The sequence below is a fragment of the Silurus meridionalis genome, chromosome 8 (assembly GCF_014805685.1).
Source record: "Silurus meridionalis isolate SWU-2019-XX chromosome 8, ASM1480568v1, whole genome shotgun sequence".
Lineage (NCBI taxonomy): Eukaryota > Metazoa > Chordata > Actinopteri > Siluriformes > Siluridae > Silurus > Silurus meridionalis.
The window spans coordinates 6,204,504-6,218,103 of NC_060891.1; the positions used below are offsets into that span (position 1 = coordinate 6,204,504).

Here is a 13,600-nt window from a genome sequence, read left to right on the forward strand (position 1 = left end):
GTGTGATAAATATTACACAAGTTTGAATGTGATTCATTAAACCTAAGCTTAGTTTCATGTCTCTTTATAAAATGTGGTGCAATTCTTTTGTTCTTTATTTAAATGTTGTTGGTTGCCGTATCACAGCAAATTGAGACTTATTTGTTTCATTTTAACAATTTGTGCACAGCGACAGTATCATGGTACAGGTTTATCCTTATTTTTAGTGAATTGTAATGTTAAAACCGACAAAGCATTGTGTGCTTCCACCTTTGTGTAGAAGGACGTGTATGTGAAAAACAGGTGTCCAAATAATTTTGGCCTTAGTGTATACAAAACAGAACATTTATACAAGTTTGATCAACCTTAACTACCAAGATCAATGAGCTTATTTAAAAATATTGTCAAATAATTATTTATTTTTGTGCATTTCTCATAATGCAAAAAATATAATTGGGGGGTTTAAACAGCTTCACCTATAAAAATTCACCACAAACACAGTTAAAAAAAACCCTGCTTGTGTTTATTAAAATATGTGGTTCTTGCAATGAGAGAACAAGGTGTGTTACACAGTCTCAGTGTCAATATGTTCAAGAGTGGCATTATATGTTTTTTCCAACACACTATGCTTTAATAAAACTGGTTTTATTAAAATAAAAAAAAAAAAAAAAAAAAAAAAAGTCAAATATGTACAAAATCACATAGAAAAGTACAGCTATAGAAAATAGAATTAATCAGTCAAGCATTTGTAACTGCAGTATATTTGAATGAGAAGGTCTCAAATACCGATGTGACCAACACCACATTTTAGGTACTAATACAAAAACAACAGGACCAGCAAAGCCTCATTCAGAGTGTAGATCGTTGGCATGATTATTTGCACAAATCAGTCCTTTTGACCTACGTTTTACGTACTAGCTGTTAGCTTCCAGTCTCTGGCTGCATTTCTGTCGGTATCGCTCAGCACGCAGCTCTTCGAACGTAAACTCGGTCACACCGCTGTTCAGCAACTCCTTGCAGTACATACTTTTCTCTCCACTTTTGTCTTCTTCTTCCTGCTGGAGCTGCATGTGCTGCTGCCTCTCTTGTAGCCGTTTTAGGGGTGTTTGCTCCTCACGATGCGGCTTTCTTGCTGAAAGTATGGTATTCACTGCTGGGTTGATCTTACATGGTGTTCTGAAGGAAGGACAGTATAACCCATAGATCGTGATTAGTAAACATACTACAAGTCTTTCAAGGACATTTCTTTTTGCTCTTTTCCTTATTAATAAACAAAAAATATATAATTTCATTAGCATACTAATGACTTGTCAAACTTATACCCAATAAGATTTAATTTAAGAAAAAAGGGATGGAGGCAATACTATCCCTTACATATACTTATGCACCCAGACAATGGCTCCTAGCCACAGATTGCACAGAAGCTTTTCTGATGAAAAATATGCCAAAGTATATAGTTCACATTAACCAGATTTTATTACTACACTGTTGACTTATTGCACTGAACTTCTAAAATTGTTCTGACAAATTGTGTACAGGTTTGTACTGCACATCTTTAACTCTACACTATTGCTGTGGTGTAGTAATTATTGTGCTGTCTTATGCTTTTTATGTAGCTTTTATTTAGTTCAATGTCTGTTCAACAACAACAAAAAAATCTCGAGTTGATTGCCAAAAAAATGCTTTCTAGGACATCCGAGATCAACCCATTGATCTATAAATTCTTAAACACTGCAAGATATTGGTCTGCAGACAAAATAAATTTAGAATCTAAAAGGGTTGTACATCTTAAAAACCAACAGATCAAGCCAAAGAGCTGGTGTACAAAATGAACAACCTGACAGAAAACACACACAGTTTATACATAGGACATGGAATAAAAGCTTCTCATCTTATTTAATGCATTATCTAGCAAAGAGTGAGTAATGTCCTCTAAAACATGACAGCAAGAGTTAGTTTTCTATTAAGCAGTGTGGGAGGATAAAATATACAGTTCGATTATTCAGTTATTAGCATACACATTAAAATTTGAAGGCTCTGGGCCTAATTGGCACGTGTCAGCACGATAAGCCATGCAGATATCAGAATCTCAGAGAGCACTCACACCACAGGAGGCTGATCACTTTCCTCCACAAATGGTTGAAATGTTGGCTTTGGTGGTGGAGCAACAACAGTATGACCAAACCTGGACTTCTGTGGCAACTGCGGGGGAGAAAAAATAAAAATTCAAATAAAAATAAAACAGTTTAAATGCATTAAGAGGCAGATTGAGATAAAACTAGAATAAAATACAAAACACCAGACCTCATACCTTAGCGTTGGTCCATTTATCAGGTCTCTGTTCGTTCTCCTTGGGCTTAGCAATTGGAGGGGCTGGCCAACATTCTAATTTAGGTTCCTGAGGTTCAGGGTGCTCCTTATTCTCATCATATATCAAGAGTCTACTGTTCTGACTTGGCCCAAGTGGTTGTTTAAACTGCAGACCCCTGGCATCTGTACAATGAGAAATCAATAAGCAGTCAATGTGTCACCTGCTTAGAGTAATTTACTTCTCTTCCATCTGGCTCTCTAGTAGTTCAGAAATGTGCTTCCGCAAATATTTAAATTCATGTTTTGCAGGAAAGTGTCGTGCTTTTTATTTTTCTGGTTAAGTCACCCATATATATTATCATTAACAAAACCAATAACTGGTTATATATAAAACACGCCTACAATTTGTATATCCAGACTTTGTAATCAAGGAATTTTATGTACGTTCTTGTTTTAGTAGGTCAGTTACTCACAGCCAAGATTTCCAGTCACCCTGTTGATTGGAGCAACAGCTTTTTTCTTTCCCTTGGCTTTCAGTTCTGTAAGTGAACCCCTCTGAGGCTCTGAAAGCTCATCGTCTGTTTCCTGATCATTCAGCGATGTCATCATCTGCCTACACACACGTGCCTGTAAAGCCCTGAAAAGTTGATAAATAGGGATTTACATACAGCGAAGAATGTGACATTTGAAGGGCTCTGGGAATCTCATTCAATAACCTAAAATCGATCTGTAGAGCAGAAGTGAAAACATGCAATACTCCATACTTGTGAAATTGTTGTAGGCGGTCTACAGGTTCAGCCCCACACTTGAAACCTTCTTGGAATGTGCTGTCGGCCATCCGCGAGTTTCCCCTTTTCTCGTACTCTTCAGCCCATGCGATGTAAAAAGATGCCTGCATTGTCCCTATTCCCTGAGCTTGCATGTACCGGTAGACATCCAGCGGATCAGAACAGTTTTCGGTCTATAATCCAAAGCAGAGCACAGGGAAATTACTACATCACCTGTATAAGCTCAGCCATAGAGGGGAAAAATAGTAACACACTTACAAATTTGATCCAAAGGTCAACATAACGAAAATCGTTGTGATACTTTTTTTCTTCTGTAAACTTCATGACTGCTCTTTCGAGAAGAACAGCCAAACCACTGTCCTTACCACCCTGTGGGTAAGTCTGTTCTATCCATTTTATGTACCTGCAAAGCAAAGGCAGTCAGCGTTCCTCAGTCACGAGGGAAATGGATGTTAAGTAGAACGTTCAAGACAATCTCACCTATCCCAGACATCAAGAGGGTCATCTCCATCATACATCCGAAGCTCTAGCTCGTATGCTCTAGAAATGTGGGGTGGGGGGAAAAAAGCGCACTGAATGAATGACCTCCATCATACAAATGAAAATCCACACACAAAAAAGAAGAAGAGTGCTTACTGTTTTTGTTGGTTGATGGCACTTGTGGTACCCTCTTGCTGCTGGGTGAGTGCTTGATGCAAAGCGGAGATGGCTCGGCCACGCCTCAGAGGCTGGATGTTCTCTTTGCATAACTCCCAATCCACCTCTCCATCGGCCATTGTTAGCGGACAGTGTGGATTGCAATTTCGGCCTTAAAAATAAATAGCTTAATAATGTAAACAAATAAAAAAAAAATCTACATCTCGTCATTTAACTCAGTCAGGACTGGGTAAGAAGACAAAAAAGATCTAGTGTAATTAAAGATACAAGCAACATGTCAGACATGTATTTCTAATATCCACTGAAACTCGGGCAGCATATACAGATTTTATAGAGAGCTTATTACACAGTTTATAGTTTCTTATATAGTATATATGAACATACACACACATACAAGTCAGTTCTGACATTAAAACCACCTGCCTAGCATTGTATAAGCCCCCCTACACAGCCAAAAACAGCACTGACACATCAAGGCATGGACTGCACAATACCTCTGCAGGTGGCACCTTAACGTTCTCAGTAGATCCTTTAGCAAGTTCTTTAAAAATGTGAGGTGGGGCCTGCAGGGATCAGACTTGTTTGTCTTGCACATGCCACAAATGCTTGATTGAGATCTTGTCGTTATGATCATCAAACTATTCTGCAATCTATTTTTGCAAGTACATGTAAGGGTGTACTTAGTGTGCAACAGTGTTTAGGTAAACGGTACATGTCACAATATGAATGTCAGAACAATAATAATAGTAATAATAACAATTTGCATCCTGGTTCCATCTCTTCCCCAGATACACATAAAATACATCATTCACTGCTGATGCCCATAGTGTCACTTCATTCACATCAGCCAAAGGAGATGGTTTACTGTGTTGTGCATGCACTCCTGTATAAACAACAATCAGCAGAAAGCGTTGCTATAGCAAACATACAGTTTATACTCTGACAGCTGTCTGAATAATGTAAAGATCTGAAACAACACAACTGTATAGATACCTGTATAATTCTACAGAAATCCAAGCAGTGCTGTTCTCAGGTTCCTGATCTCTGGCTCATCAGAAGTTCTGCCTGCAAACAAAGAAGCATTCACAGTAAGCTACAGTAACTACATACCTTTTTTGTCTCAGCGTAAGCAGACCTCTTTCATAATCAATATCTAGACAAAATAATCCATAAATAACAAATGCATTTATTTATTTCGGATTTTTTTTTTTTACCGTTCCACGCTCTTCCGAACGTCTATATCCGTCTCCGCCTGTAGATTCAAACGTAAACCGACAGCGCGCTGATTGGGGGACGTCTCCTGCTCACGTGACTGAAGCCCCAACATCAAGTGTTTATTTAAGTTTAATTTACAATGAACTATGTACATTTTTAAAAAGCGATATACATTTTTGTTTTACAAAAATAAATTCAACCATTATCTTTTATTGCAGTTTATTTTTTGCTTTTTAAACGAACCGTGCCTTGTATGTGGTGTATAAGGCAGTTCTGGGTAATGTAGTTTAAAACAGTTTGAATAATCAGTTTCCGGTTATGTAATGCGTTGTTGAAAAAAAAAGACGTTCTTATTCGTTCAATATAAATTAAAATAAAAACAAGATTAAATAAGAACATTAAAATGTTCATTTCAGACGCATGTTACCTGATAATTAGTTTAGCCAGACTACATTTCCCGTGTGCTGACAAAACAAGTACTTCCTGTGTTTTTCTTCTTCGACAAATGGGAGTGTAGTTGAATTTGGTGTTTTTCCAGACCAGTTTGGTCTTTTCTTCATTAAACATTTAAGTTGATTTTGGCAATAAAGTATGTTGGTTTTTTCCTAATATATGGATAAATCTCTAAAACGTTGTTGGTCTCTGAATCGTCTGTGGTGTTAAATATTGTCTATTGGCCTCAGTATAATTGTATCCCAGATTCTGTGGAAGGCCAAATATGGATAAGCGATGCTATGGTTGTGCTTCAAAGTTCACTCTCTTCAAAAAAGAGGTTTGTTTATTTGTATGTTGATTAATAATAATAATAATAATAATAATAATAAAAGAAAAACGAATTACTAAGAAGCATATTTTCTGTAAAATGATATATTTTATTTAAAATGATTTGTATCATACGTAGTACTGTTACACTGTATTTTGTGTAAATATTGTTTCTCTGTATAAAACATAATCAGTGTACTAGATTTAATCTTAAACTATATTTAACCAATACATTGCTGAATTGATACGTTTTAAATAAGTGCCATTTATGTATTTACCAAAATATCAAGATGTTAGACAGTTTAATTCAATTTAATTTAATTTCAATTTATAAAATCCCTTTCAACATTGGACATCTTGTTAGCAACTTGATAGACATACATGTGACTTTGTGTGTGTGTGTGTGTGTGTGTGTGTGTGTGTGTGTATATATATATATATATATATATATATATATATATATATATATATATATAAAAATGACTTTCTCATATATCTGAGGAAGTCAGGTGTGGCAGAGAAGTGGGTGGTAAGCACTTTGTGAGACGACGAAGTCAGATGTTTGTGGATGGTATTGTGATTTGTGGTGAGAGTAGTGAGCAGGTTGAGAAGATCCTGGAGAGGTGGAGGTTTGCACTGGAGAGAAGTGGAATGAAAGTCAGTAGGAGTAAGACAGAGTACATGTGTGTGAATGAGAGGGAGGGCAGTGGAGGGGTGCAGTTGCAGGGAGAAAAGGTGGAGAAGGTGGAGGAGTTCAGGTACCTGGGGTAAACAGTGAACTGAACCGTCAATTTTGTCACCATTTGTTTTTTACCCTGTCTGTTTTTGCCTATAAGTAATGAACATTTAATTTCATTGCAGTTGGGCTGCAAAAACTGTGGACGCTCGTTTTGTTCAGGATGTCTAATGTTCAGTGCTTTGGTGCCACGCTACGGTAACACTCAACAAAAAGTGTGCAAGCAGTGCCATGGAAATTTAACAAGGTTTGTTTGTGAATATGCCGATGCTTTGTAATATGCTGTAGAAGTAAGCTGTAAATGAGGTGTAAATGCATTTTGTGCTGTATGTTCAGTGGTGGAAAACAGAATGATGCATCAAGATGGTCACCACCTGAAAACTATAAAAAGTAAGCGCAGGAAAGCTTACATTTTTGCTTTTTGAAGTCTTCTCCATATAGCTAAGTATCACAAACGATGTCTTGGGTTGCAGACGGGTCGCTGCCTTTGAAGCCAAACAGACTCAAAAGTCTCAACAGTCTCAAAATGCAAGGGGAGCGAATAATATACCATCGTTCATTTCAACAAGAGGTCTTAGTAAGGAGGACCAAGCAATTGCACAAAGACTCCAGAAGCTGAAAGAGGAAACCAAACCAAGTAAGAGTGATCATTATCCCAATTAATAAATGCAGTTCAACACAAAATGCATATTTTTCCCAACATTGATTGTAGAGTCAATACCGTCTGAGAAAGAGATAGAGTCTCGTCTTGCTGCACTGAAAGCTCCAGATCAGCCAGTGCTTTCAACTCGAGATATGGAAGAACGTTTGGCTGTTTTACAAGGAAGACCACCTCCTTCTCAAGCTCCTCCCTCAGTACGTATATATGGCTACATTAGGACTGTGCACAGAGTGGTTCCTGAAGGGATTTTTAGACTCTGTATTAAATAAAAGTTTATATGTGGAATTTATTTAGTAAGTAGAAGGCATTTATTTCAGGTGGTTAGATAATAAGAGCTAATTTCATGATTTTTAGAATATTATTGTATTTGCTTTAAGCTTATTTTTACTAGCAAGTGACAAACACAGAGATGCAATTCTGTAAACAAACAACAAAGAGACATTCAACAAGCAAGCAATTTAAATAGATATTATCTCCACATTAGGGAAATGATTTATGATAATCATGTCATGCATGTAGTGGCATGGAACGTATATATGCAATTGCTTTATGAAAGAAAACATTATCTTGCATTCATATTGGGGCATCTTTGCCATATTATTAGTTACAGCACTGTAACTAAGTTTATTAGCGCTTACCTTTTCAGCATACTGTCATACTGGTAAACCACTGCTCTTTTACCCGAGACCATGTTGAATATGTTGATAGAAATATATTGATGTTACATCAGTCAACAATAACATTTGAAACATCTAGAGACCCGAGACTTTATCATGTCTGCCTTCCTTGTGCAATCAAAACATTTCTGACCCATTAAGGCATGGACTTTGCACAACCTCTGTAGGTGTGTTTAGCACCAAGATGTTAGCAGTGGATCCTTTAAGTCCTGTAAATCCATTTTCTTCCATTGGTCCATTTTTGGTGTTGTTGCTCTTGGTGGTGGACAGAGTTCAGCATGACCAATCTGACCGGTCTGTGGCTAAGAGAACTGAATGTTCACTTACTGTCTAATATAATCCCACATGGTCATTACAGTCTATTACTTTTATTCCAAATCTTTTTTTAGTTGTGCTTGACCACCAAAACAGTCAGCATGAACATTTAATGCTTCAATATGGCAGGTTCACCAGCGGCCTGACACTAGGACTCAAACCGAACAGGCCAATGACTTGATCACGCAGATGACAGAGGAAGTTGCCATTGACAGATCACAGTGCCCCGATGGTATTTATTACAGTCTTTTTTGATCAGCATATTAATTATTTGACCTGTTTATTAGGTTATTATGTACCTTTTTTGTGTGCATGTATTTAATTTGTAAATTTAATTTACACTTACAGATATCTTTTGTTCCCTTGTCATGTGATCTAATATAGCTGATGACTCTGAAAGTCCAGTCACACCCCTAAACGATCTGAACAAGCAAGCAAGCGGGACAGTGGAGGACAATTTGGACGATGAGCAGCTGTCACTCAAGCAGATAGAGGACGAAAAGAGCCGTTTGCTGACAGAGGCTATGGATGAGTTGAAACGAGAGAAAAACAACCAAGAGCAGCTTCTTCAGGTAGCCAAGAGACTGTCTGTGCTCCAGGGACGAGACCCAGACAAAGGTAACTTCATGTTGCTCGATATGTAGTGTAAACATTTTTGTATCTGAAGTAATTTTGGACATTCATCTGAAGCGTGTAGCTCAAATTGAGACATCAGAATACCTCAATGTATGTGGAGCAGTGTTGCAGTGGGTCGGTAGCATCACAACTCCAGAGTAAGAATTTGCAAAGTTATATGGTTGTGCTTGTGTGTTTCAGTAACTATCAAAGACTTAAATCAACCTGACAGTGATGATGAGACTGAGGAGGAAGCAATCGGCAGGATTTTAAAAAGAGTCTGTATAATTAAATATTCTACATTTGGTGATAGCAATCTCCAGAAAAGAGTATTTTAACAATTTATTTTGTCATCTGACCATGTTTTAATATTGTCCAGTCATATTTTGACCTTTTCTGTGTTTTCATTTATTATAAACATGCATTTTAATAACTGTAAAAGTTTTTTTATTTTTAAATATATATATATATATATATATATATATATATATATATATATATATATATATATATATAAATGAAACTCGGCTTTTGTAAATGCTTTAACTAAATGCTGTAAAATCTTTCTCGTTTTTCCTTTTTCTCACAAATCATTTATTCCCCACAATATGTCTATTTTTGTTTTAAGATCTCAGAAGAAACAGCTTTAGATGAAGCCAGTGGTTATAACATCCCTCCAGAGCACAGTGGCCAAGAAAAGAAAGTAAATCCCAATTCCAATAAAAAGCAGGTAACAACATTTCTCTATATTTTATACTCAGCCAGTTGAGTTAAACTTATTAGAGATAAAACTATTGGCACTAAACTTTTAAATGCAACTTTCATAACCCTTTTATTTCTGTAAAGCTGCTTTGGGACAATGTCCATTGTTAAAAGCACTATACAAATAAATCTGAATTGAATTGAGTTTATAATACTCACATACTATCACATGCTGATACTTACATCCCATTGGGAATGCATGTAAAGATGATCCCATTGTAAAGCCGATCCCATCTCATTTGAAATGATTATAAACCTACAAAAAATTACTTTTATAATAAGCAGTGATACAAGGAATAGAAGGTTTACCATTAGATAATCTGTAATACACTTTTAAGCCACAGGGAGGCACTTCAGCTTCAACTAGCACTTTCTAACTTAGTACTGTTTATGTCAAATTCCAGTCATCTAAACCAAAGCCTCCTGCTGTCTCTGTGCACTGGGGTGCTGTGCATGATGAGGGTGATGATGATGAGGAAGAAGACGAGCTGCCCTGGTGCTGTATCTGTAATCAGGATGCCACCATTCGGTGCCACACGTGTGACCAGGACCTGTACTGCAACCGGTGCTTTAGGTAAGGACCCGTTCAAGCTTATTAAATCAAATGAATATAATTTCATATGAAATATCATATAATTGTGAGTGTGAATGCACTTTCTTCTTTCACGTAGCTGTAAATGAGTATATTTACTCCCAGGCACTATTTTTGTCCTCTGGTCATGAACAAAATTACAAGAGGGACCCAAAAATGTCCAGATTTGGAATGTAACAAACATACTCAAAACAGTTGGAGATTTTGCCAATTAATTTCTGGCTAATCTGTCTTTGAGTGGTATCATAAATCCTAAAAATCTCACCACGACAAAACACCCACAGATGCACTCTTTCGATATAAGCCTCCTTCTTAATTTAGGGAACATACAGAAGTTCCAAGAGGCGGGATTTGGTAAACTCTGTGGAAGTGAAGTTATAACCGCACTGTTTCTGGTTAAAACCTCCTTAGTTGACATTGCAGTGTGTGCATGTGCATCGTCACAATTCCAGATCACGTTCTGTAAGCACCACTTTTTTGGTAGTTGCTTTCCCCTGGATGAGTTTGTTATTGTCCAAAGTAAAAAAAATTAACCCACAAATTTTCTTTGGTCTTAAAAATCTGCCATAGTGATTGTAGAGCAACAATTCTCAAGCATAACCTTGGGAGAAAAAAAAAATAATAATTACCACATGCATCCACAAAATATAATGCCTCTAAAGCCAGACTGTAAGCCTACTGATTTATCATCTGGGTTTAATTTGTAGATGGTTTGAAAAGTTTGATGTTCTTGTTACTGTAGTCATAAAAGGTGGTATCAAAAAGTTTCGAGACTTAAGTGGCACAGATCTGGTCGCGTTCACTGAATGTCCTCCTCAGACGCCTTAAAACCTGGCAGTAGAACTTACTATTGACGGTCTGCCCCGGGGACAAATTCATGATGCACAATGTTTCGAATGTCGAAAAAAACAATGAGCATCCAAACAATGAGTCAAGCTCGGACCTGCCTCGCCTTGTTTTAGTCGTGGAGACGATGGGCTCTTCCACTGTGAAGACTGTTGCTTCTTCTCAGGGTCGTACTGACGAACATCCTGCGCAAGTTGCTGAATGGTTTTGACATTTTCGGGGGTTAAGCTCGTTGAAAGTCTTCCTGATCTCTCGCACTCCTTCACTGATTTTCTTTCAAGCTTTCAAAGTGCAACTCAAACGACTCATTGCAGCAGCAGCGTAAACTTGACCAATCGTGTCAAACATCTGCCACATCCAAAAGCATCCTGTATAATTGTGTGATTTAAAAAAAAAAAAAGAACGCCATGTGTGGAAATTCAGGCTTCCCAATTCTTTTGTCCATATAATGTAAATTACATAAAAATATCCACTTACTTTGTTTGTTTGTTTGTTTGTTTTTCAATTCCAATGTTTTTTTGAGTCATTTAGAGCATTATCTGATCAAATATACCTGAGTGGAATTTGAAATATTCCACATTGTGCATCATTAAGAAATTTGCATGGGGTCCTTCTTCTACTCCACTATTATGTTTCCATGTTTATTATTATTGAAAGCAGCAGATTAGTAATTAGAAAGTAATTAGACTTTTTCGAATTGATCCAAAAAGGGTTATGGTAAAATATTATGTCGGGGTTTTTTTTTTTGCTTGTGGACATTTTTTACTGTGTCTGAACCACTTCTTGTGTGTTGTAATTCAGTTTTTTTTTCCCTCCCAAAAGGGAAGGCCATGATGAATATGATCGAAAAGAACACCGCACATCCAGTTACACAGCCCCTAAGAAAAGCAAGAAGACGAAAGGTTCCTTAAAGCGAAGCTAAAGTGTGTCATGAGCGACCCACATGTCAGTAAAGAACATATTTTGAAAGCAAATATAATTTATTATGGGGAAAAAAACATTCAAGTATCTCAAAATGGTTGTTAAAAGTACTGTGTAGTAATTTCATATTCAAGGATTTACATTTTATTGGATTTATTTGATTTTAAAAGCTACTTAAATGCGATATTTATATGAATTTGTTCATTTATATTCAGTAAATGCTTTGTCTTGCTCAGGGTCGCAATTGATCACTTTCCCGGAAGCAATGAGGAAAGCATGAGGCCAGCCGTTGCACATCAGCCTTTACCACAAGCTCAGGATTGAACCAGAGACCCTGAAGCTGTGAGGCATCAGCAGTTCACTCTACACCAACAAGCTGCCCTAGAAATGTATAATATACACCTTAATTAAGGTTTGCGGGTCCTTCCTTAACATGAATAACATCTTTACACACTCATGGCTTCTGGACAGTTATTTTCTCTAAACATTCAGCTGAATATTTTGCCATGCCTCTTGTAAAACTTGCCAGAGGTCTTCTTTGCTAGTTGAATATTACTTTCTGACAATGCGATCCAGTTTATCTGAGAGCGGTTTAATGGTATGCAGGTGTGGACAGGCCATTCCATGATAGATAACACTCCAGCTGACTGTTTGCTTTGTAAGTGACACTTCTAGTGTGAGGCAGTCTGGTCATTTCTGTTAGAGTAAAAAATGTTTTCAAGTCATTCACTGTCTAATTCGTGTGTTCTTTTACCCTTTACCTGGTTTGTTGAATATAAACAAAAGCAACATGCATGTGTCTCACTAAACGATAAAAGGTGCTTCCTGACTTTTGACAGGTACTGTAAGGCTGAAATCACTTTTTTTTTTTAAATGTACATGGCAAAATTGCCCCTGGTAACAATAGAAGTGAGTAATGGTTTTAATCGATTGAATCATGTCCGTGCCAGTCAATAAAGCACTATGGTCATTGCTTGAAGGTTTCATATTCAAGTATGACTGCTAGGCTTTTATGTTATCAGTGTCTAAGAGGCTACTGAATTTCAGCTGTGTCTGGCTGGCGGTTTGTGGGATTCTTGCGGTTATGTTTAACTGAGACATGAGTCACTACACCACTCAAGCGCATCCCCCCACCCCACCTACACACACACACACACACACACACACACACACACACCCGCCCGTCTCTCTTACTCATTCTCACGCTTTCTCCTATCTGATCTAGCATTGTTGTCCAACATCACTGTGTCATCTTGTTTCTATTGGATTCTTGTTGGATGCTTTATTACATACAGAACTCTGATTTTATTGGCAGGATTTTAAATGGATTTAAAATAAGCATCTAAAAGTTAAATGGGCACTACAGATGCAGAACAAATGTAATAGGGAGAAATGGGTGCATTAGCATGCAGTACAGACCAACTCTTGGGACGTATAATCATTGTGTGGTCCATCATAGAGAGTTGGAATGAATGTGAAAGGGGGAGATGAGTGGTGAGAGAGTGCCTTAGCATTATCAAGTGCTTTAGCATTATTGAACTTCTAGTGAGTGTTACATTAGGACACTAAACATGCACTTTTTTGCTAAAAGAGAAGAACTAGTTTGTTGTCTCACTGACTGGAAAACTGCTTGTTTAAAACACAGTGTTAATGTAAGAGCTCATATTGCATGTTGTGGTTGCTATAGTTAGAAGAACAGCTTTCCTGTGTTGCATGTGAGTAATAATGCTACATTCAGATTTATTTTTTTGTTTTATTATTTCT

At 37.2% G+C, this 13,600-nt stretch overlaps 2 protein-coding genes across 2 annotated transcripts; one reads left to right on the plus strand and one right to left on the minus strand.

Annotated features, from left to right (window-relative positions):
* Positions 1 to 480: 480 nt before the first annotated feature.
* On the minus strand, positions 481 to 5,036 carry bub1bb (BUB1 mitotic checkpoint serine/threonine kinase Bb). Its single transcript, XM_046856246.1, has 10 exons — positions 4,949 to 5,036; positions 4,728 to 4,799; positions 3,714 to 3,885; positions 3,558 to 3,617; positions 3,336 to 3,480; positions 3,054 to 3,250; positions 2,763 to 2,926; positions 2,291 to 2,472; positions 2,084 to 2,181; positions 481 to 1,155 (listed from the first exon to the last, which is right to left on the minus strand). Exons 3-10 carry the CDS (start codon positions 3,851 to 3,853, stop codon positions 894 to 896), a joined length of 1,248 nt encoding a protein of 415 aa, XP_046712202.1. The 5' UTR covers positions 3,854 to 3,885; positions 4,728 to 4,799; positions 4,949 to 5,036; the 3' UTR covers positions 481 to 893.
* Positions 5,037 to 5,368: 332 nt separating this feature from the next.
* On the plus strand, positions 5,369 to 12,561 carry zfyve19 (zinc finger, FYVE domain containing 19). The gene is made up of 12 exons (XM_046856245.1): positions 5,369 to 5,721; positions 6,573 to 6,694; positions 6,784 to 6,837; positions 6,921 to 7,084; positions 7,160 to 7,302; positions 8,230 to 8,332; positions 8,485 to 8,718; positions 8,917 to 8,993; positions 9,344 to 9,445; positions 9,882 to 10,051; positions 11,738 to 11,860; positions 12,073 to 12,561. Exons 1-11 carry the CDS (start codon positions 5,668 to 5,670, stop codon positions 11,835 to 11,837), a joined length of 1,323 nt encoding a protein of 440 aa, XP_046712201.1. The 5' UTR covers positions 5,369 to 5,667; the 3' UTR covers positions 11,838 to 11,860; positions 12,073 to 12,561.
* Positions 12,562 to 13,600: the final 1,039 nt, after the last annotated feature.